Source organism: Pelophylax lessonae (genome assembly GCF_965119305.1).
Source record: "Pelophylax lessonae genome assembly, chromosome: 1".
In the NCBI taxonomy this organism is placed as follows: Eukaryota; Metazoa; Chordata; class Amphibia; order Anura; family Ranidae; genus Pelophylax; species Pelophylax lessonae.
Genome location: NC_138768.1, coordinates 523,854,937 through 523,880,840, shown reverse-complemented (window position 1 = coordinate 523,880,840; position 25,904 = coordinate 523,854,937). Strand labels below are relative to the sequence as shown.

Sequence of the window (25,904 nt, the reverse complement as noted above, 5' to 3'; positions counted from 1 at the left end):
GATATTGTGCCCTTTGATTATGAAATCATTGAATCACATATGATACCTTCGGGCTTTTAACAGCAAATACAAGAATATCAAATCATCTACTTATGACAGGAATTGATTCACATTCACCTTGAGCAAACATCCTACATAAAAGTGTGTGAATACAAAACGGCAGGAGCGTTTATACACTGGAAAAGAGCCACAGTGCACAACAAGGTAGGTGGAACAAACAAGTCTTGACTAAATTTTACCTATTGCAGGGAGCCAAACAAATCCCCACAACCAAGTGAATCATGGCCTTTTTTTTTTTTTTTTTTTAATTATTGAATTTGTGGACAATAAATATGTGTATTTTGATTAATATGTGTTCATACTTACATGTCTGCATAGAAATATCTACAAAAACTGCAGTAACTGATTAGGGTCATTAAACTCTAGTGCTTTCACCAACATAAGTCAGTACATCTATTTATGCCTTTGCTGTATGTTACAAGGAGATTTTGAAACTCCTCCAGTTTTCTCAAAGCTGGCAAAAGAAGTGGTGGTAAACATGTCTTATCCCTACAATACCATAAAGGGGTTGTAAAGGCAGAAGCTTTTTTTATCTTAATGCATTAAGATAAAAAGCCTTCTGTGCGCAGCAGCCCTCCTCAGCCTCCCTAACACTTAGCTAAGGGCCCTCTAGCTCCAGTGATGCTGTAGGAATGTATCGGGCTTCCGGGGACTAACCTCCTCATTGGCTGAGATAACAGCGCGTCGCCTTTGGCTCCTGCTGCTGTCAATTAAAGTAAGCCAATGGTAATAGAAAGAGGGTGGGGCCAGGCCGCAGCTCCATGTCTGAATGGACACAGGGAGCTGTGACTTGGTACGGGAGCCCCCATAACAAAGCTGCTTGCTGCGGGGGCACCCAATAGGGGGGGGGGGGGGAGAGGCCAGGATAGCCAAAGAGGGACCCAAAAAGAGAAGGATCCAGGCTGATCCGTGCAAATCTACTGCAGCAGAGCAGGTAAGTATGACATGTTTGTTATTTTTAATAAAAAAAAAAAAATAGATTTTACAATCACTTTAACTATAAAAACAGGCAGGGATCAGGGAAGCTATGATTCTGTGTAATCTTAAAGAGTATGTAACCCTAACATTTCATATTCCTGATATGTGTCCGTTGTACCATGTATTTGCAATTTTTCTTTTGTGTGAATTACCGTGCAAAAAGCAGAAAAACAACCCCCACAAAATCAAAAAAACGAAACAAAAAAAACACCTTACAGTCTGCAGTTTAAAGGAAGAAATGGGCCATTAACCTCACTCTTGGACCTGAAACATGAATGTATGGATGGATATTGGAGATCGGTATAAAATCACACTCAAGTTACTATATATAAGTGGGGAAGTGATAGAACCTCTTTTAAGTCTGTCAGGATAGATAGTACGGGGAACTTTCACGCTTTTCAGGAAAATGGGGGGGGGGGGGGTTAAAACCTCTGCAAGAATTTATTTTTAATGTCTGTGTCTCCCTGTACAAGTTTCAACTGTTCCCCACATTTCCCGTTCTGCTATCAAAGGAAACCAAAATAATTTAAAGGCCAACTCTAGCTTCACTACCCGCCCCCCCCTTATCCCTTCCCCTTTCCAATCACCCTTTCTCACTGGAGGCCCCCAAGTATAGACTTAATACTTTTATGTTTTTCAGATATCTTCAAGCCCACACCCCTTCACCTGTTCTTGTTGGGCTGTCCTCAATGATGCAGTCAGCAATGCAGTTACTGCTCTCTGCATGATTACACTGTGAGTGCAAGGCACCATGTTGTTCCCCTTTAGGGAAACAAGTGCATAATGTCCTGTACCCACAGGATGTCATCATTACTCCGGTTAGAATGACCCTGGACTAAGGACAGTGGCAGAAAGAGAATACTGCAGGAGACAGCACATGAGAGGATGTGAGAATTGCAGCCTGAGCTGCTATTTTGTTTTTTAACCTTTTGAAAACATTTAACTCAGAGATGGCATTTAAAGCTAAATTTGAGGTAACAATCTCAGATTGCATGAGGCGGAGATCAGGATGTAACAACCCTGCCTCTCCACCTCTTTGAATCAGAGAAAACTTTGCATTCATTGAGAAAATACAAAATGTTCTCTAAATGGCTCCAGTGCAGAGCAAGCTACCTATTGTGTTCACTAAGCAGCAGAGTAATCACTCAGCACGGGATCCGGAAACTAGCAGCAATCATGGTGGTAGTAGCCATGTATTACAGTGATTTCCACCTTCCACGGGGGTCAGGCCGGGTATGGTACATGCATATTGACATTGGTCCAAGCTGGATCAATGTACAGTATCTCACAAAAGTGAATACACCCCTCACATTTTTGTAAATATTTTATTATATCTTTTTTTTTTTTCCAACAGAGAGTTTATTGAAAAAACAAATGCAGTACAAATAGGATAGCATATAGAAAAAAAAAACAGTACGGTGAACAGCAAACAGCATCAATCAGGTACAACAATACAGACATTTCACGTTAAACAATTGTCGTGACATGTGAGGGATATATACATCTAGTATGTCAGGTACAGTCCATTTTTGCCCAGCAGCAAATACCAATACAATGACAGGAGAACGTGTGAAATCAGAACCCAGCGTGGCGAGGGCCGCAACCAGTGCAATTCTATATATTCGTGTCCGGGCAACTTACCCACCTGTCCCAGATCTTATCGAACTTGGCAGGGTTCCCCCTATGCTTATAAAGTAGTTTGTGGAAGGGGACTATGGAGTTAACCTCACGTAGCCATGCACTAAAGGTTGGTGGGTCACTACGCATCCATGTCCTGGCTATTAATTTCCTGGCCACAAACAGCGTCTGCTGCAGGAAAATATTCATGAATTTATTCATTTACCCATCCGGATAAATACCAAGGAGACACTGCTTGGGGTCCAATTGTACAGGGGAGCCCATCTTATCATGAAGAAAGGCTACCACTTGTTGCCAGTACCCCCCAAGACGAGGACAACTCCAGAGTAAGTGAAAAAATGTACCCGCATCCGCTCTGCAAAGAGGACAGTCTGGGTTCGGTGCAGATTGGAACCTGGACAATTTGATAGGTGTGAGGTAGGCCTGATGGATAATAAACGTTTGGGTAAGTCTATCAGACAATTTCGGTGACACCTGCTGACAGGTCTCCAGCGCCTCTCCCCATTCCTCATCTTCTATAGGCCCTACCTCCCTAGTCCATCGGTCCTTTAGACCATAAGCTATCACGGTAGATGAGGGTTTGTGCAGCTCGGTGTAAAAAAGGGAAATTAAGTGAGAAGGTTCTTGGCATTTGATCAGTTCTAGTAGCAACACAGGCTCCAGGCTCGGCGAAGCCCCGGGGAACTGGGCGCGGAACGCATGGGACAGTTGTAAATACCTATAGTACATATGGGCAGGGAGGGAGAACTGTTCTCGCAGGTCGGTGAAAGATCTCAGGGCTCCCCCCGTCATTATATGTCTCAACAGGAACACACCCCGTCCGCTCCACAGAGAGGAGTCAGGCAGTGAGCAGAATTCCTGAAGTGACCTATTGTGCCACAGTGGGGTGTAGTCATGAAGGGAAGGGCCCTGGAGCCTGTGCATCACCACCTCCCAAACCCGGCTGTAATGGAAGAGCAAGGACGCAGGGTCCATTCGCTCCACCGCTCCCTGTGTACCTCGCAGTATGGCAGTCAGTGGGTCCTGGGAGTGATGAGTCCACGCCGGGCATAACAAAATCAGAAACCGTTCTCTATCAGTCTTGTCAATATGGAACATCTGGGATAGCTGCGATGCCAAATAGTACAGGTTGAAATCCGGGAGCGCCAGGCCCCCCAGATCTGTTGGATTTTTAAGCTTCCTCCAGGAAATCTTATGCCTACTCGATCCCCAGACAAAGGCCTTGAGGAGCGACTCCAGTTGTTTAAAGTGTTTCAGGGCTAAATAAACTGGGGAGTGCCACACAGCGTATAACACTTTAGGGAGGAGAACCATTTTAACCAGATTTACTCGACCCACCACCCCCAGGGGTAACTTGGACCACACCTGAATTCTAGATTTGATCAAAGGGAACAGAGGTTGGATGTTGTCCGCAACATAGTCCCGCGGGTTCTTTGTCACCTGTACCCCAAGATATTTAAAACAGGGGACACATTTAAGAACCGGGTTCGCAGGGGTCACCGCGAAAGGGGCAATGTCCATAGGGAGTACCTGTGTTTTATCCCAGTTGATCTGGAGGCCGGAGAATCTCCCAAAGCGTTCAATAAGGGAAAGAGCCGACAGCAGGGAGTTCTCCGGGTCCTCCAGGTAAAGCAGAGTATCATCAGCATACATACTGATTTTTTCCGTGAGGGAGCCTCTACGGAAGCCGCGGATATCAGGGTGGTCCCTAATGGCTATCGCCAGAGGCTCCGCCGCCAGGGCATAGAGCAGGGGGGACAAGGGGCACCCCTGGCGGGTGCCCCTGGAAAGGGAAAACTCCGACGAGGTCCAGCCATTGGCCAGGACCTTCGCGACTGGCGCACTGTAGAGTAGCTGTACCCATCTCGTAAATTTAGGTCCAAAGCCGTACCTCCCGAGACATGCCCACAAGAAGGGCCACTCAACTGAATCGAAAGCCTTGGCCGTGTCCAGTGTCACCACAACCCTCCTCCCTGAATTGTCATGTTCGGCTTGAAGGTTCATGAAGAGGCGACGCAAATTAAAAGAAGTATTCCTACCCGGCATGAAACCTGCCTGATCGGGGTGGATGAGGGTCAGTATAACCTGATTGAGGCGGATAGATAGAATTTTAGCGAGAATTTTTACATCCACCTGGAGGAGGGAGATGGGGCGATATGACTCTGGGGGGTGGGGATCTTTACCTGGCTTAGGGATTAGGACTATCAGCGCCTCTCTCATTGTCAGGGGAAGCTCTCGATCTTCAAAAAGTTGGTTAAAGAGTGCTAGAAGTCTGGGTAAAAGGAGCTCAGAGTATTGGGCATAAAATTCCACTGGGAGTCCATCAAGCCCCGGGGATTTCGATCTAGGGAACCTGGACACAGCCTCCGCAATCTCATGCTCGGTGAGCGGCGCCTCCAGCAATGCCACCTGTTCAGGTGACAACTGCGGGAAATCGACTGTCCGTAGAAAAGAGTGCATGTCCGAGTGGTCAGCAGGGGCACGGGAGGTATAGAGGTCACTGAAAAAAGTGCGGAACCTGTCTGCAACCTGCGGGGGGGTCAATCAGGGGGGCGCCGCCATCCGTCGTCAGTATTATATCTTTTCATGTTACAACACTGAAGAAATGACACTAGTAGTGTAGTAGTGAGTGTACAGCTTGTATAACTGTAAATTTGCTGTCCCCTCAAAATAACTCAACACAGCCATTAATGTCTAAACCGCAGGCAGCAAAAGTGAGAACACCTCTAAGTGGAAATGTCCAAATTGGCCCCAAAGTGTCAATATTTTGTGTGGCCACCATTATTTTTCAGCACCGCCTTAACCCTCTTGGGCATGGAGTTCACCAGAGCTTCACAGGTCGCCACTGGAGTCCTTTTCCACTCCTCCATGATGACATCACAGAGCTGGTGGATATTAGAGACCTTGCGCTCCTCCACCTTCCATTTGAGGATGCCCCACAGATGCTCAATAGGGTTTAGGTGTGGGGACATGCTTGGCCAGTCCATCACCTCTACCCTTAATTTCTTTAACAAGGCAGTGGTTGTCTTGGAAGTCGTTATCATGTTAGAATACTGCCCTGCGGCCCAGTCCCTGAAGGGAGGGGATCATGCTCTGCTTTAGTATGTCACAGTACATGTTGGCATTCATGGTTCCCTCAATGAACTGTAGCTTCCCAGTGTCGGCAGCACTCATGCAGCCCCAGACCATGACACTCCCACCACCATATAATAATCCATCAATAAATCCTTCAAGATTAAATCACTCATCACGTGCGATACTACACATGTAGTCTATGGACTTATGTGCCCATGCAAATTAGCGTACATAGGTAGGACTAAACGAACCTTGAAGATCCGAGTAGGAGAACATATCACTAACCTAATCAATGGAAGAAGAGAGCACAATGTGTCAGCTCATTTCCGGCAGTACCACCAGAGAGACCCCAGCAGCCTGCAATTTTGGGGCATTGAACGGGTCACTCCGCCGTGGCGAGGGGCCAATTGGGTCAGGGAACTCTCTAAGTGTGAAACAAAGTGGATTTTCCTGACCCAATCCCTTGCTCCGGTTGGACTGAACATCGAATTGGACATTAACTGTTTCATCAGTGACTCCTAAACTCCAGTTTTGAATATCCGTTGGAATGGCTAGGCCTGTCCCCATAATTAGTCCTTAGGCACTGTGTGCTTGTGTCATCACCTGGTATTCATGTATTCCTTTTCAACACAATATCTATTGATTTTATTTCATTACAGTATCTATTTTCTGGATGACATTTTTATGCAGATTTTATTTTAATATCGTGGTACGCACCGGATGTGCATATCAGATTTATAAGATGCTCTACAGGATATCAGTGCGAGATTCCTGGGGTGCATAATTTTAATGTACGTTTTTAATGTATTAGTATTATTTTTATGTACTTGTTTTTTAATTATCTGAATTGCAGTTGTAATGAGAAGCGCAGGTAACGGGTCACCCGGTCAGACCATTTGTCCCCACAGAATTATTCGTAGATACTATTGAAAGCATTCAGCTCAATGGGAGATGCCCCCGGGATCAGGCAACTGTGGTGTCTGCAGAGGTGGTTTGGGAACATTTCCGGGTGGGAGGACTTAAGGGTTCTCATTACTATGTTGATCTTCCGGTGTGATAGGGCTAGATGTCCTTCCGGTTGACCTGCGTACCTCATGATTGGATGCGACGCCGTTGAGCGGAGCATAAATGGGTTGTGTGTGTCGTCTTGGCCGCGCCCCCAGTTGAATTCAGGACGTGACGAAGCGCGTCGGGGCGTGGCCAGACGACGCACCCAATCGAGGTTTACGGTTGTGGAGGACTTCCGGGACTACCCGATCTGGCGTGGAGCCACATCTGAGTAGCAATGGACGCCGACCGCATTTGCCGTTTTTGATTATTAAGCGTACCGATGTTCTACCAAAAGTGAGTGCAATGTATGATGTTTTTATTTGATCAAAAGTTATTATCAGACGTATTGCACTAGTGGAGGTATCTTTTATTTTCCACATACCTGGGAGGAACAGTGGAGGAATGTGACGGAGTTGGACCACCATCCCCTGCTGGTGTCTGCATTATTTGTGACAACGTGCGACTACTTGTGGGCTTGCTCACTTACATGCGTGGTGTGCTCATTTATGAGAATAGATGAGCATGGGGAGTCGGTGAGTGGCCATTCTTTACTTTTCCCCCTGCACTTGGTGGTGGAATAGAGGTGATCCTACCAGATTGCACGGGACAGTGGTGATCTAGCGAAGTGCACCTACAGTAGCATATGAGGACCACATAGACCCTAGGATTCATCGACGATCTGGTGGTTAATGGGACTGATGTTCATTATACCGCATTTAGAATAAACCTGTGGGACTGTTCGCTAAATGTTCTGAGGATTGAGTCACCATCCGCATTTCATTTAGGGGATATCTACAGTTTATTTTATGAGACAATTTTATATATATTGTTTTTTGCGCTACTATTCCTTACTTTTATACTCCCACCACCATGCTTGACTGTAGGCAAGACACACTTGTCTATGTACTCCTCACCCGATTGCCGCCACACACGCTTGACACCATCTGAACCAAACAAGTTTTATCTTGGTCTCATCAGATCACAGGACATGGTTCTAGTAATCCATGTCCTTAGTCTGCTTGTCTTCAGCAAACTGTTTGCGGGCTTTCTTGTGCATCATCTTTAGAAGAGGCTTCCTTCTGGGATGACACCCATGCAGACCATTTTGATGCAGTGTGCGGCATATGGTCTGAGCACTGACAGGCTGACCCCCCGCCCCTTAAACCTCTGCAGCAATGCTGGCAGCACTCATTACACAAGGGATGTTTACATTTCTTGTGATAGTAATAAATGTGCTTAAAATAAAAAATTAAAGGGACAGTGTAAAAATAAAAAAAATGAATAATAGAAATGTTTTATTCAAAGTGGCCCCGTCCCCTCGTGCTTGCATAAGAAGCAAACACGTATGTAGGTTGCACCCACATATGTAGCGCTAGACCTCCTGTGTAACTCTAAACTGGTAACCTGTAAAAATGTTTAAAGCATCGCCTATGGAGATTTTTAAGTACCGTAGTTTGGTGGCATTCCATGAGCACATGCAATTTGAAAGTGTGATATGTGAAGTATCTATCTACTCGGCGTAACATCATCTTTTATATGCTACCAAAAAATTGGGTTCTATATTGTAGTTTTTTGCATTAAAAACATTTTTCTTTTCCCAAAAAATTGAGTTTAAAAAATTGCTGCACAAATACCGCGTCGCATAGAAAACCTTTTTATTCTATAGGGTCTCTGCTGAAAAATATATGTGTAATGTTTGGGGGTTTTGAGCAATTTTCTAGCATAAAAAAATAAAGACTTTTTTTTCATGTTGGAGAGAAATGTGAGAATTGGCCTGGGTGGGAACTGGGTATATAAAAAGAGGATTATGGGGGTAAACCACTGGAATTATTCCCCATACAAGACAGTCAGACTTATCTAATAAAACTATTCAAATAACATTTCACCTTTAGTCAGCCACAGCAGATATAGCGGTTGATTTACTAAAGGTACACTGCAAGCAGATCTAAGGAGAACATACTAGGAAAATAAAAAAACAATTTTTGCTTGCACATTAATGGATGATAGAAATCAGCAGTTTCCCCTCATTTCAGAGCTTCCCCTCAGATCTAGAGCAACTGCACTTGCAGTGCACTTCTAGTGCACAATATATTTGCCTGTAGTAAATCAACCTTTTTGTGTTTTGCACCTCATTTTTGTTGTTAAAGGACACCTGTCATGAGAAAAATATATGGAGATCCCTATCCTGTCGGAACATGACAGTTATGATTTTATTTGAGCTTTGGTTCCCTAGATGATGCTTGTTACAGAGAAATGCATTGAGAGGGGCCCTTACACGTGACATTATACCGCATGCCGAATGGAAGCTCGGCTGTGACTGCTTATGAAGCTACATGCTGTTTAATCAAATTCATCTTGTAAGTGTGTTTTTAATATTTAAAAAAATTGGCTTGTTAGAGTACTACACTATGTGAGCCTCCTTTTGTATTTAATCCCTCTGTTGAGTGCATTGCCTTAAGAATGTGGACAGCATTCTGTTTCCCGGATGGTGGTCTATTTAGCTGCTGAGCAGCAAGGCTCTCTGTAATCTTTGAGAATCTGGTAAGGAGCAATCTTAACTTATTGTGGTGAAGAGGCTTCGGTGACACTTCTTGGTGGTGTGATCTGTTTGAAATTCCAAATAAGAAGAGAGAAGACTGTGGAGGATTGCACACTTGATACTATTGTTGCACTTTTGTACTTTTATTTTTAATTTACGCACTTTATATAAAATGTACGCACTTTATTTGTTGTTAAAGAGGAAGTAAAGTCCCCCCAAAAAAATGAGAAAAAAAAGCCCTGTAAAGAGAAAGGCATAATGAGCTAGTATGCATCGCATACTAGCTCATTATGAAGTACTTACCTTAAAACAAAGCCCCCGCCGTGCCGCCCGCTCAGCGACAGGACGGCCGACATGTCCGGCCGTCCTGCTTCTGGGTTCGCGTCCTCCGGCCATCTGATTGGCCGGAGGCGCGATTACATCTCTCCCACGCCTGCGCGTGAGAGCCGCCGTTCACGGCACTGAGCTCTGAAGGAACGGCACGGGTGGCCGTTCTTTCAGAGCGCATGCGCCGATGACGTCATCGGCAGTATGCACTCTAAATATCTCCTAAACGGTGCAAGTTTAGGAGATATTTATAGCACCTATAGGTAAGCCTTAATATAGGCTTACCTATAGGTAAAAGTTTGTGAGGTGGGTTTACAACCTCTTTAATGCACTATTGATTTAACCCTCCTCTTGTGTTAGGGTCAAAACTGACCCGTTTTCAGGTTTTGAATGTCTATAAGTATCACATAAATTTGTTTATTGCATCAAGATTTTTTTACTTTGTCAGGAACCTCTATTTAAACAATGTAATAGAAAAATAATCCTTTACACTAAATTATAAAATACTGTGGTGAAAATTAAGACGTTCATGGTGTTAGGGTCAATTCTGACCCAGTTATAATATAGGATTTTAGGACACTAATAAGTTCCAAAACTGAAATCATAAACACTCTCTCTGCTTAGTAACAGTGACAGCCAATCCCCTCTCAACCCTGGGAGCTGTATTTAGGGAGGGGCCTATCTCTTTTCCTGCTTGTCTGCTTCTCTAAATAAAGTGAAGAAACATAGGACAAATTCATTTCAGAGTTGCTGACTTTATTTTACCATTTTTTAAATTTGACAATGAGAGGTATGCTATCAAAAGAAAGGTCTAGGGGTCACACCAAAAATATTAAAACCAATCTTTTCAAGGATAAAGAAGCCTAACAAGGTAACAAAGAGGTAAGAAACAAATTTGATGATAAATAATTATTCAGAGGGTATTTTATGGCTGATTTAAAATACGGGTCAAAACTGACCCTAACATCATGGATAGTAACGGAATTCTAACATAAGAGGAGGGTAAAGTGATACTAAAGTCTTGTTTTTTTTTTCTTTATAAATAACAAACGTTATAATTACCTGCACTGTGCAGTGGTTTTGTGTGCAGCTCTGTGTGTCCATTTAGGCACAGAGTCGGGATCCAGCCCCGCCCCCTCTCTCTCCTCATTAGGTAACTGACTTTGATTGACAGCAGCGGGAGCCAATGGCGACACTGCTGTGTCTCAGCCAATCAGGGGGGAGAGTCCCGGACCGCCGAGACACTCCTGCACAAGGCTGGATCAAGATGGGGCTCAGGTAAGCATGAGGGGGGCTGTTGCACACAGGAGTATTTTTTCCTACCTATACTCAAAAATACTGAAATGAAGCACAGACAGACAGCTAGCATTTTATGGAGAAGGTTAGCAATGGCAGCCTGCATATTTTCATTATGAAAGGTGTACTGAAATAAGCTAGTATATTTCAGAAAAGTACTGGTTTCCTATAAGAAAATCACACCATCTTGTACATCCCTTATTATTCACACAGCACATTATCTATTACAATATAGCAGAGCAAAAGGAATTAAAATAACATTGTGGACAACATTGTTGAATGCTCAGGAGCACATATAACTAATTCATGTCTTGAATTGAAGCAGCCCTAGAAAACATTAACCAAATCATTATCTTGATTACCAGTTGTTCTAGTCAGCAGCTTTACCTCACTTTGGCGGTATTATAGAAACAAGCAATGAGAAAGTTTGGATTATATCTTTATACTTATGTTTTTCTTACCCTGGCATATTCCAGTACTGTCCACAAAAAAACGAGGCTTGCAATGAGACTGACAAGTCCCATAAGGCTTTCCTCTGTACTCCTGAACTGCCTGAAGCGAGTCCTCTGGTTTTATACACTGTGTGCAGTGGGAGTCCTCTGGGCCCAGGCAGCTACGACAAGATGGATGGCAAGCTGGTGATGTAAGAAGCAGAGAACAGGATGCCTCAGTGAGGTTTCAAGATGATTTTAAAGAAAGAACAAACACGTTTTTATATTAACTTCATGATATGGCACTACTGAAGACAAATTGTTATGATTTCTTGAGATCAGATAAAAGGAAAAGAAACACACATTCTTTACAAGTAAATTAATGAGGGCTTCAGCTTCACAATGAAACAAAAATAATATTAGCTACACTGTGCATGTAGTAAACTATTTTAGCCTATTCCCTATTCACTTTTTTAATAATTCTAACAATGATAAGCCTTGTCATCTGCCAGCTGAGAGATTTCTCAATTAGAACAATTAGCTATTGCCATTCAATAAGAAAATATCTCTGAAGATAATATTTTTAAGCTACACAAACACCTGTTTAAATATATACAATTACATTTGATGCCATAATGAAAGAGGTTGAACAATAACCCTATACATACCCAGATGCTGGTATCTTCCATAATGATCAAATGTGAATGGCATAAAGGTCATGTTCAGCTCTCACACGCTCTGATATTCAGCTATTTTGTTTCAAAGTGCCATTGTAGATTAAATGTGGTGTGCTGTGGTGTGCTTCTCAAATGGATGCAAAAAGCTTGAAGTTCAAGAAAATATGCCCCCTTGGCATGTATGTTTTCCTGGGTAAACATTCTAGCACAAAATAAGTGTCCAACTCGAGTCAAAATATTTTTTTCTAAATTATGTATAGAGTGAGTAAGGGCAAGAACTTATGTCAACTTTTATTGTTGCCTGTGCTCCCATTTAAAAGATTCATCAGTCGGTTTGTAAGAAAGGAGAGAGCATCTCTCAGGATCTCTCAGGGCTTCTCCACGCTTCAGCCGGCTGCCGCGGACTATAACTTCCCTACAGTACCAAACTTTGTCCCCCCCCCCACGCAGCCCCATAACCCCCCCCCTCCCATCCACCCACATTCCTTGTACCATCTTGGGATATTAGAAGAGCGCCATGACACCCCCCACTTTCATATCAGTCGGTTTGTGTCTATTTCATCAGTGATAAACAAAAGAGGAAGTCATTACAAATTTCCAATATGGGGACCTATACAGCAACAAAATATTTCTGACAGCGTAGGGAAGGGTAAGAACCTCTATTGGTTGTTTCTAACACCATCGCAAGAAAAAATGCTAGGTGCAGTTTGACTTAGGACAGAAGCTGGGGGGGGGGGTCTGGATTATAAGGGGTGTGCAGAAGAGTCATTAAATTAGAAGGCATACTTTTGCTGCTAACAGATACAGGAGGCCAGAAGTGATTAGGCCCACAACCATTCACTCATAACATCTCTTTTAAATTTATTTACTTTTGCCAAATAAAAAAATAGGCTGTGCATATAGTGTGGAATGCCCATGCCCTAAAAGCCCAAAAAGTGAGTTAGCTAGTAAAAAACCCAAATAGATCAAGCACTTCCAGGCTATCAGAGCATACACTAAATTTGAATTTCCGAACTCCTGATGTGGCCATTCAATGCTACATATTACTCCTCCATTAAAGGGAAGTCCTCTTTTTAATGTAAAAGGAAACTGTAAAAACTTAAACACCATTGATTTGCTACACTCTCCTGATATGTACTGTATCTAGCTAACCTAACATATTTAAGCCTACAGTCCTTAAAAATGTATTTCCCTTTTCTATTTTCTTTTCTATAGATTTGAGAAACCCCCTTCTATATGTGCATTAACACACAGTGGTTGATTTACTAAAACTGGAGAGTGTCAAATCTGGTGCAGCTCTGCAAAGAAACCAATGTTTCCTTGTCAAAGCTAAATTAAACAAGCTGAAGTTAAAAGCTGATTGACTACCATGCACAGCTGCACCAGATTTTGCACTTTACAGTTTTAGTAAATCAATCCCACAATGTATCAACCAAGTCTTGAGATCTTAAATACATTTTTAGGACAGACGGTATGCACATCTAGTTTGAAATCAATAATGAAGTTCTTCCAGCCCAATACAGACAGGCTAATTATGGTAAACATAATTCACCTGGCCCCTGCTTAACATTGCATAGAAGGGGAAAGCTAAGTGGGATGTTTAACCAGTTCGCCTCTCTGGAGGTATGCTTAGAGTGTAATGGGTTTACAACAAACTCATAGCTTGTTTTGATTTCTTCTCCTAGCTCCTGGTTGTCCCAAGAGTTCCAGGCTACAAAGAAATGTGCTCAGGATGGGGAGCAGGAGGAGATTGGGGAACACCCATTCCCATATCACCTCTGCTGTCTATGAAAACAGAAGTGCGTAGCCCTGAGAGCTTGATTACACATTATAGATTTTTGAAAATGCCAGAAAGGCAGTGATAACTATGGGTCCCTAATTTAAGGTTCACACTAAACTGATCAGCTGCAAAGTCATTTAAAGCACTGCCTATTGATAGTTTTGGGAAGCATAGTTTTCACCTTTTTTTATTTTTATTAAATCCTTCAACATATTCACAAGATACAAGACAAAGTTATGGAGACAAAGGAACTTTACACAAAATCCTATACATGACAAAATGTATATATACGCAAAGGCATTCCTCATGCAATGTGCAGAAGTCCCAAATACATCATGTTAAAAATTATGTCCTTGTAAGAAGCTTGGGTGACCAAATACAACAGAATAAACTACTATCAGAAAATCACTAGAAGGAAACAAGAATCCAGAAGGGGGAAGGAGGAAAGGAAAAAAGGGGGAGCCTCTGGAGAAGAGGGTAGGAGACATTAGTGGGACACATAATGGTGGAAATCGAAAGAGAACCTGAAAGCATTCTAGTAAAACCATACCTTCCGATGCTGTTAATCTCTACTGTTTAGGGAGGCTCAAAGTTTTTCCAGCTGTTAAATTCATTAACTACAGAAAAGCATTGTCTAACCAAAGGGCTCAATGCATTTCCATTGTTGTTGTGTACAGACCCTGGCCACGTTCATTGAATTAACTAAGAGGGATTTTTTATAGTGTTTCCTAGTAAGCGGTGTAAGATACAGCAGAAAAGCCTCAGGTCGACTTTCCTTTTGAAATCTGTTATTTGTACACTATTTTCTGGACATCTTCCCAAAATGGACATATCCATTCAAAAATATGAAGTAAGGTCATCTGTTCTCACTGGCACCTCCAACAAACAGGTGAGGTTGACGGGAACATTTTGTGCAGTAAGTCAAGCACACTATACCACTGGGTCAGAAGCTTGTATCCAGCTTCCTGGAATCTGCTTGAGATGGAAGACTTATGTGCAAAAAATAAGGCATGATCGTTATCCATTAGTGTGAGACCAAGCTCATGTTCCTATTTGTCCTTTATCTGTGAAAGCATGGGAAAAATCCAGAGCATACAGAGCATGTCACATGGGGAGTCATCAGTGCAGTAGTTTTCAAAAACAGAATTCAGCTTCATAATGATAATCTGTGGTTTGATAGAAGAAAGACAATGTCTAAGCTGGAGGGCCTGTCAAAGATTCAGCAGTAGGGTTATCATTAATGGTATTTCCGAAATCGATTTCCAATGGCCAGCACACAGAACGTTTTGAGCCAGAACTGATTGGTGAACAGAATTGGCTGAAATCGATGGTTGGAGGATTCAGGAGAAAAAACTGTAGAGATAATAACCAGCATAATTTCTGTAGGTCCTGTGGAAAAGGATGGAATACAGCTCAATTTTTAAAGTACAATGGGTCTTTTATTTTTTTTTTCTGTGCAATAGTTTTTATTGAATTTTTAAAGTATAATAGGTTCAAGTTAAGGGGTGGGTCTTTACTGAAGGTGGGCATAATGATTGATGCCACAGCAAGGTCTGTAATAGGAGTGTGACCATATATTGCTCCAAACCTACCCATCTTTTGAGTGTCGCATGTTTAATTCAATCTAGGAGTCTCACCATATGGCCTGCTTGATGATATTTAAAAAGGTCTTGAAAACTATGCCTCCCCTCAACTTAGGCAGGGAGAAGAGGCAGTATGTAATTATTCTGGACCCATACTCAAAGAGGAAATTTGTAAATTCAGCTTTGACTAACTGAAAGATAGGCCTTGGGGATATGGATCGGAAGGGTCTGTAAGAGATACAGCAGCCTTGGCAGAATATTCATTTTAAATATGCTGTTTCTCCCCAACCATTTAAAGGCCTGAATGGTGCCAGCGTTTCAAGTCAGATCTAATCGTTGCCAACAGTGGTGGGAAATTCTCTCTGAAAACGTCCACCAGATGGAGTGATATAAACACCCAAATATCTTATTTAACTTCCTGCCCAGGAAAACTGAAAATTGGCTTTAATATTATGTACTCAGGACAGTGGTATATTTACATTGATTGCCTCTGACTTACTCACATTGATCTTAAAATTTGAGAGTTTTTCATATTGTTTGAGTTCAAGTAAGAGTACGGGTATGGTAACTTCCAGCTGTGTGACAAAAAAGAGCAGGTCGTCAGCATAGGCCACAACCTTCTAGGAATAGCTACCACTATTCAGCCCCTTAATGGCAGGATGTGATCTGATTCAACAGTGGAAAGGGTCCAGCGGAAGAATGAAGATAAGGGGGGAAAGGGGCACCCCTGCTGTGCCCCTTTACTAAGAGCAAGGCAAAATAGCTTTGTCAAGTTTAACCGCCCGTGAATGGATGATCGCCAATATATTGGAGCATACCTTCAGAAAGTCCTAGTTAACCTGGTCAAAAGCCTACTTAGTGTTTGCTAAAATAAACAAAGTCCCAATGTCTTTCAACCAGGCCAAATAAAGATCCAGCTCCCTGGTAGTATTGTCCTTGGCTTTCCTGGAGGTCATGAAGCCTACCTAATCGATGTGAATTAGGGGAAGGTAAGGCAGTAAATGATTCACCAGTATCTTAGTGAATATTTTTAGATCAACATTCAATAAGGAAAGTGAGTGCTAATTGGCAAAACTGACACATTTTGTATCTATGTACTCTACACTAACTCATCTTTTATCTTGTACAAAAAAACCTGGGTATTAAATTGTGTTTGCGTGTAATAAATTCATTGTAGAGTTTTTTTTCCTGAAAATATAGATTTGATAAACAGTTGCATTAAATTGTGTGCAACAGCGTGGCTACCGCCAAGATGGATGGACGCAGCTAGAGAGAGCTCCGCCAGCCGCCACTAGCATCCTGCCGAAACACAGAAGCTCCTGACATCCCGATCAGCTCATTTGAAAGCCAGTATATCCCGCAGCAGGTATGAGCAAAAATCGGCTCTCCTCGGCAACAGATCGAATGAAAGAATTCCCCCGGACCGAACGGCAAGATGGCAGCTGTAGTCTGCCACACACGAGGAACAGTGGCTCCCTGGCTTTAGACACCCAGAAAACGAGCACAACTACAGACAAGCTAGCCAAACTAACTCTGGAACAGGCAAACTCTCAGCTTCTAGCTGCTATTACAACGTGCATCACATCACTAAACGGTAAAATGAAAGAAATGGAAATTGATATCTGCCTCCCTAGACAAACATGCAGACCATAAGGGAGAGAGTCACTGAGCCTGAGCATAGACTGTCCACATTAGATTTATCCCCACTCCCTAGCAGAATCGCTGTAGCAGAAAAGCAAGTCTCCTTCTGGTACGAGAAGGCTGATGATCTAGAAAACAGGAGGCATAACAATTTCAGAATAGTGGGACTGCTGGAAAGAGCTGAGGGCCAGAACCCTGGGGATTTTGTTGAGTCTTGGTTCAGATCCCTGTTCCCTGATGCCACATTTTCAGCTGCCTATGAGGTGGAAAGGGTGCACAGAGTGCCTTTGCTAGCTCGCCTACTGAACTGTAAGGATAGAGATTTAATTCTTCGCAAGGCCAGACAAAAGAGTTCTATACAGTATGAAAGGGCACGTGTGTCCCTTTTTCCTGATTTCTCTATTGATTTACAGCAGCAAAGGGCCACCTTCACTGACGTCAAGAAGAAACTGGAGGACCACAATATAATCTACTTGATGGCCTATCCGGCACGGCTGAGAGTTGTGAATAATGGTCAGCACAGGAATGGCTCCATAACAATGGGAACCCTAATTGATTACTGCCACAAGAGTAGTGGCTGCTACCTGGTTTCTGCTGGCCACTTGTTTGTCTGACAGGAATCACAGACTTTCATACCTCCTGACACTAAAGGAGTTAAACTGCTCCCCCTTTTGTTCAAACGGTTAATGTTCACACGTTATTCTTCTGCAGGAACGCTGTCTAGCAAAAATGACCACGCTGGGTCTCACCTCTCACTGTTGAAAGGCTTTCCACTAAGACCCATATGTGGAACACTTTATAATTTTCCTCTGCAAAGTTTATACCCGATGATCCCCCATCTTCAACATATTGACTCATGATAGTATAGGCATCCGTTTCAATATGTTAATTGTTGGGCAGTGTAACTGGACCAAAATGTCCTATTTGCTATTAATGCCACTAGATATGCCCAGTTTAAGCCTGGACTTGCTGATACACTTCCACGCTACATAGGGAGCTTGAAGGGCAGCTGTATCATCAGATTGCCTTCGCATATGCAGACGCTATGTGTAGGCAATGGCCCATTAATTGTTCCTTACCTATATCAGCAACTGTTTTTGTTCTTTGTAAATAGTTATATCGTTGGTTGGTGCAGACGGCTTAACAAAAAACGGCTCATGACAGTACTCTATATTTTCCTCCCTCGGGGTCAGAACAGGGACCCTCATGCTTTGGTCCATGATCTCTGGGGAAAATGTTTGGTCCATGAGTTCTACGAATGGCTATGACATGCAATTTTATGTCCTGGAATGTTCGGGGACTGGGCACCCTGCATAAACGTTCCCAGGTGTTTGCATCGATTTTGAAAGCTAATGCTCAGATTATATGCCTCCAGGGGATGCATCTGGGGCAGAATTCACTGGGACATCTTCACAAACCTTGGTTGCAATGATCCTCACATTCATGCCATGCTACTAACTCTAGGGGGTCTCCCTTTTAGTCCACAGAAATATTCCATAGGAGTGCTGCCGACTGAAGGTAGACCCTAACGGTTGGTATGTGTTTGTGCGGGCCCAGCTGTTCTTCATGCTAATAGTTATTTTGGGACTATACAACCCTCCACCCGCTACTCTACAAATGATCATGGATGCCATGGTATTCGCAGCCTCGTTTCCTGAGGCTGCAGCGCTATGTTTGGGTGATTTTAATCTTCTTATAGACCCCGTTCTGGACAGGTTTGGTGTATCTCCAATAGCAGCACCTTGTCGTCTCTCGACTTTCGGGATGTTGGTGGCGGAATTTGGTTGGCAGGATATATGGCGCATCTTTAACCCCCACACTCGCGCCTACTCCTAGGCAATCCCAGGTAGAGTGTGTCTTTTTAGAATTGACCTAGCCCTGGGCAATGATAAAATTATCCCTAAGATAACATCTATCACATACCTCACCCGCGGTGTTTCAAATCACTCACCATTGGTAAATACCCTTAAAGTGGGTACGACTGGGGTGCGTCAGCCCTGGAGGGTCCACCCATTCTGGTTGTCCCTGATAGGGTCTAACGACCGGATACCGGACCAATTAACATTTTTTCTGGAAGCCCACGGGCCTATAGAGACTATCCCTTCTGGGACACCTTTAAAGCATACCTGCACGGGGGCCCTTAGGCCAACTATCTCTTACATTAAAAGATCCACCCGTCAAAATGAAGAGGACATGGAAAAGGCATGCAATAGGGCAGAGAGGGAGTTCTTGGATTCCCCCTTGATGACCACAAAAATGCGCTGGGAACTTGCATCAAGGGCGTATGCAGAATGTATGTCGGCAGACGATAAACGGAAGACCTTTTATGCGCAACAAAAATATTTTGAACAGGGCAACCAGTCTAGCCACTTGCTAGCCCATATAACAAAGCAGCAAAATGGTAGTTTGATGGTGAACAAGCTGAGTTCCACGAATGGTGCATATGTCAATACTGCTGGGGAATACTGATGTGTTTTCATGAGTTTTATACCCAAATGTATGCAACCTCTCTTGCCTACACTGATCAAGACACAGTGGAAGATTTGCAGGACTTACAGTTTCCCTCCTTGGCAGCAGACCAGATTGAGATGTTGGATTCAGAGTTTCCTGAAGATAAGGTCCGTGAAGCCATCTCTTCTCTGGCTGCTGGCAAGGCATCAGGCCCGGATGGCCTTCCCTTGGAGGTTTACAGCCGTTATGTAGACATGGTGGTGCCCATTTTGGTGCAGGTGTACTCTAGTGCCTTCTGGGAGGGGAGATTGCCATTGTCTATGTACTCTGCAATGGTTGTACTAATACCTTAACCAGATAAAGACCTGACTGATTGTCCATCATATCGCCCTATATCGCTACTGAACATAGATTACAAATTTCTTACAAAAATATTGGCCAAACGTCTAAATTCAGTAATTCTTAGCATCATTCACCCGGATCAAACCGGTTTTATGCCAGGGAAATCCACCTCCAATAATCTCTGCAGAACCCAAACTATTGCACAACACAAGTAACATTTACCTAACACATGCGTCTTGGCTTTCCTGGACACAGCTAAAGCGTTTTATTCCATTGAATGGCCATTTCTGCAAGCTGTGCTGTGGGCATTTGGCTTTGGAGATAAGTTTTGTAGATGGATCACCATATTGTATGCTGACCCTAAATCATATCTTTTGGTTAACGGTTTATTATCTCCCCCCCATACAGTTACATAGGGGTACATAAGAGGGGTGTCTTCTTTCCCCACTCCTATTTGCAGTGCCAATTGAGGCCCTCGCAATCCGACTTCGGCAGTCTCCCTTTCTCACGGGTATCAAATTAGGTGACAGGACTGATATAGTTGGGCTGTACGCGGATGATCGAATCCTCTATTTGAACGATGCTCAGACGTCCTTGAAAGCGGCCATACGTATAATAGAATCCTTTGGATCTTATTCGGGTCTCAAGATTAACTGGCAAAAATCTGCATTAATGCCATTAAATGCCCATGCTCTCCAATCTGGAGTGACGTCATGTGCTCTCAGAGTGGTCCCTTCTTTCAAATACTTGGGAATTATTATCACTGCAATAACTAATGAGACTCTAAGGGCTTATCCGGATCCGCTAATGCACACTATTAAATCTAAATAACGACGTGGGCCAAGCTGCCGTTATCGGTAGAATTAATCTACTAAGGATGATACTATTGCCTAAATGACTATATATTCTGTTGCATATGCCAATCCCGGTACCCAAATCCTTCTTTAAAACCATAGATTCTATATTTACTACCTTTATCTGGGGCAAGAATAGACAAACTAAAGCTATGCACCCTGCAGAGACCAAAAGCCAAAGCTGGAATGGCACTCCCCAACCTACACCTGTATTACCTTGCTGGCCAACTTAGACATCGAGCGGACTGGGTGGCCCCTGTCACGCCGCTTACCATAGAGTACCATCTGGCCCACATACTTAAGGCTGGCAACCTATTGATAGCCGTGCAGACCCACGCAATACTCCCCTCTATGAGAAAAATGCCAATATTGACCTTGGCTCGTACAGTGTGGCGAGAAGCTAAAAATATTGATAAGATTATAATGAGGGTAACCCATTATGGAGAAATCCAATGTTCCCACAATTGGTACAGTACCCAGACTTCCGCTTTTGGGAAGGCAAGGGAGTACTAACTCCAGCTGTCGTTTATGAAAATAATATCCTACACTCATTTACAGGATTACAGGGTAAATTTGACCTAGAAACTACAGCCTAGAAACCAAACAGCTTTTTACAGATACCTGCAACTTCGCCATGCCTTGTTTGCACAGTTTGGAGTAACAGGTAGTAAATTCTCTAAATACCCTATGATAGGAAACTTAAAGTCACAGGGCCCTAAAGGTCTGATCTCTGACATTTATTCCCACCTGGTACAAGCTACATTGAGAGCCAACTCGCTAGCAATCAGGGATAAGTGACATGCGCTTATTCCTAATCTTTCAGATGATGATTGGGAGGAGGTGTGCTCCTCCCACTTGTTTGTGTCTCCTGCCATCAACAATAAGCTGATTCAATTATATATGTTCCATCAGTCTTATCTAATGCCCATTAGACTGCACACTATGCATTGTATACCCTCGCCAAGCTGTTCAAGATGCAATTACCCTAGAGCTGATTTAATTCATGTAATATGGCAATGCCCACTTATTGTTGAGTTCTGGCGAAAGGTCGTGGAGGTCTTAACCACAGTACTGTCTATGCCAGTACCACTAACACTGGAGGTATGTCTCCTAGGTATTATTAAAGAGGAGACCTGGCCCAGATATGTGAGGATGCTAATGAGAGAAATGCTTTTTATGGCTAGGAAAGCTGTGGCTCTTAAGTGGATTCAGCCCATGCCATCTTCGACACAACAGTGGATCCAGTTGGTCAACCAGATCTTGCCTTATGAGAGATTGGTGTTTGAACACAGAGGATGTCCAAGAAAGTACAACAAAATTTGGGATGTGTGGACCTCCTCAGCCTTAACTATATAGTTTTAATTGTACAATTTACAACTTACATTAACAATGGTTCCAACCAGAGCCAATGTATGCCATGTAAACGATCAATGCTAACATTTCTGACTGCACCTAAACGGTTTTCAGTTTGACTATTCCCTACTGTTTTGGGATACGACATCTGTAAAAATGTGCTTTGTTATTGCAATACCTTGTAAAAGAAAAAAAATTGTGTGCAACAAAAAAATTGCAGCTACTATCTTTTTATTGTACAGGACCTCTGCTTTCAGAAAATATATAATTTTCTGGTGGCTTTAAGTAATTTTATAGCAAAAATGCAGATTTTAATGTGTGCAAAAAAATGAAAAAAAAAATGTTAAAGTTAACAAAGCAGTATTAAACCCAAAAATGTAATATATTGTAGATTACCAATCATTAGCTGTGGTGGCTGCATTTGCATTCCTGTATTAGAGTGCCCCCCTGTATTAGAGTGCCCCCACACCGGATGAAGGAGCACAGGACATTTGGATAACAGCAGTCAGTCTGGAGGGAGGGGAGTGTTAGATGCAGATTTAAACACACTAACAAACTAAAGCCCAACTCCAGCTAACACTAAATATGAAGTTACAGCAAACTGTTTTTTTTTTCTTTTTGGGATAAAAGATTTACATAAATATATAAAAGCTGATCAATATAAGCATCCCTGCTAGTGTTAAATTATTTTTCTCATCCCTGCACCTGATACATCTGCACAAAAGCTTGTTCTTTGGAAAACAATAGATTTAGTGGTGTAGGGGAAACCCCAAAACTCATGGGGTTCAGTAACATTTTGACTGTTGAAGCCAGATTGTAAATTATATTTATTTTACAAACATGTAGGTAGACGGACATGTTTGGAGAGCAATTCAGTCACATTACATTCTGTTGGTTTACAAACAATTGCTCTATCTGGCTAAGGACTTGTATTACAATTTATACATTCTGAAGTGGGTGGCACCTAGCTAACTAAATTCTTTTGAAGTCCCATTTGAGTCTTTGGTGACATTCTTTGATATGCGGATGGTCATTCACATCACTTCCAAGGCTTGTTTGCTGAACAGGCTGGGCAACTGGTGTGAAACTGGTGGTCTCAGACAGTCAACAAGAAATACAGGATGTTAGACAATCTGCTCCATTACAAATATATTTTATATAAAATATATTTTGTTTATAACTAAAATGGCTGTTCCCTTTTCCTCATCACTGGCCAGATCACCAGATGAAAACAAAACAAAACAAGAGTAAAAAATATATTTTTAAGGCTCTGTTCACATATATGCAAATTGGATGCATTTTTAACTGCATCCAGTTTGCATCAAATGTGAACCGGCAGCCTTCTCAATGCAGCTGATTCACACATGTGCAGGGCAGCGGCTGAGCGGTTTTACAAAGGGTCCTGTGCGATTTTAGGTCCAGTTCAGGTGTGATTTCAAGTAAAACTTTGTACCTGAGTTGCACATGAACTGGTGAACAGAACCGCACCGGACTCCCACACTGAAACTGCGGCCTCATATGTGTGAACCCAGCCTTAGGGAATTTTAGGCTTGTTGTTTTTTCGAGAGCAGGAGAAAAAAGATTAGGGAAGAAGATTGGAAACTGCAAGAAAAACAGGAGCAGTAGATTAGGCCCACAGTTAGATAAACCTAATGTAAATGTATGTATTTGCAGCCAGATTGGGATAACACCTACTTTTATTTGTCACATGTTCCCATTCCCTTAGCATAACTTCAAATAATTAAAATCTAAACCTAAAAGCAAACATTTATTGTATTGAAGCTTACCAATTCTTGGATTTGGTGGCTTCAATAATTTTCTTTTCTCCTGTTTCAATACAGTGCTGTTCAAAATTGCAAAATTCCCTTAATGCCTACTGGATAAAAATAAACTGTCCAACATAACTGAAGTGTTCTTTAGTCCTTCAGTATGTTGTTTCCCTTTACATCCAAGGTGTTCCATGTAACTGAAGTACTCTATGCTTGTTTAGTCCACATTCACTTCTTGTGTGCACGCACGCGCATACACACACTCACTTACCAATATAACACAGTAAGGAAATAAGGAAGCTATTGTTTAGTCCTCATGATTACTTGTACATCCACATCATTCAACATCATTCAGTAAGTACTCCACAGCCATTTAGCCCACATTATTTTCTGCAATCCACATTCCTTAGTGTACACTCATAATGCAGGCCTCATGGCAATGAACAGGAATCTTGAATCCAACACCCTTGTTATAACTATATAGTTTTTCCACTGTTTGTCTTTTTTAATCTTTGATATTTAAATTATTTTTCTAATGCATTTGTATAAATAAACTGATAATAGGATAGGATTTGCTAAATCACACAAAATATAAATGTGATACCAGTGTGTAATAAATAAATAAATATTCAATATTAAATGATGTGTAAATACATATGCTGCAGCTTAAACCACAAAATCAATATAAAAAAGTGTGAAAAAAAAACTCCCACAAGCTGCGCAAAAACACTTCAAAGAAATAAGTGTTCAAATAAATATGTGCAAAAAACACAATATTGCAACAAATAATCATAAAAAATAAACACACACACATATATATATATATATATATATATATATATATATATATATATACTGTGTATATATATATATATATATATATATATACTGTGTATATATATATAAATAAATATTGTGTCACACCTGTCACTACTTTAGCACATTTGATTGATGGACTTTATGTGATTTATTTTGTGCACAATCCCACGTTATATGTGTTTATTTTTTATGATTATTTGTTGCAATATTGTATTTTTTGCACATAATTATTTGTACACCTATTTCTTTGAAGTGTTTTTGCGCAGCTTGTGGGAGTTATTTTTTTACACTTTTTTTATATAGTATAAATAAACTGTTCTGCATTTATAGGTTATCACATGATAAATATAGGTGCATAAATAAATATGGTAGCATGAACACACAAATCTGTATATGTTATCATGTTATCATAAATGGTTACAAGTTTATACTGCAGGACTGATATATAGGTCATTTAATTTTGTTACTGTTCACAGCAACAACAGTAAGTGGTTGTAATTCTTTGTGTCCCCAGAGTCATTAGTGATCATTATCTACTGAGTGGCCAGTGGGCATAAACCTTCTTAAGGTCAAGTAATACTCTGAATGATACTATAAAATGTTAAGGTTTTGTAATAGTTCTTACTTTAGATTTCTTTGAATTGTACATGTTGATTATTGACCTCATACAGCTTAAATAAAAAATAAGTGTTATCTTAAATACATAAAATGATATGATCTCTTACTTATTTTATGTAAAAATACATAAACATTAAATAGAAACCGCTAAGGATGCATACATGAGTACGCAATTCTGTATACTCATGCAGAGGGCCATGTTTATCCACCCAGGAGACAAAGGTGGTCTATGCAGCTGCATGAAGTGAGCCTATTAAAACCAACGACAGGCCGGTGGCTGCCCAGATCTTCTCGCACATCCCTGAGTATACATCCGTGCAGGAACAATGCACAGTTTCAAATGCATGTCTGCACAGACCACCTGTTCCTCCTGGGAAAAAAACATTGGCCCTCTACCTGGATGTATAGATCCCTATGTACATATAAATGAGCACTAAAGGAGAAGATCAGACTGGCTGGTCCCCCGCAGAAGCTTTGCTCTGTCCTGCTAACAATTCTGGCCAAACTACTTTTTATACAGTAAGCTGTAGTTTAGGTGCATTGGGCTTTTAAATCCCAATGACACAAAATGTTAAAGGGGATCTCAAGTTTAAATTAAAATTGTATTTTGGCCCTGAGGCAAC

General features: G+C 41.9%; 1 protein-coding gene across 1 annotated transcript in view; it reads right to left on the bottom strand.

The window, feature by feature from the left end:
• Positions 1-25,904, bottom strand: part of FRAS1 (Fraser extracellular matrix complex subunit 1) — an 843,167-nt gene that overhangs the window by 337,141 nt on the left and 480,122 nt on the right. The window contains exon 18 of the mRNA XM_082266873.1: positions 11,425-11,598. Coding sequence (XP_082122999.1) covers positions 11,425-11,598 — 174 coding nt within the window. The remainder of the gene's footprint in view (positions 1-11,424; positions 11,599-25,904) is intronic.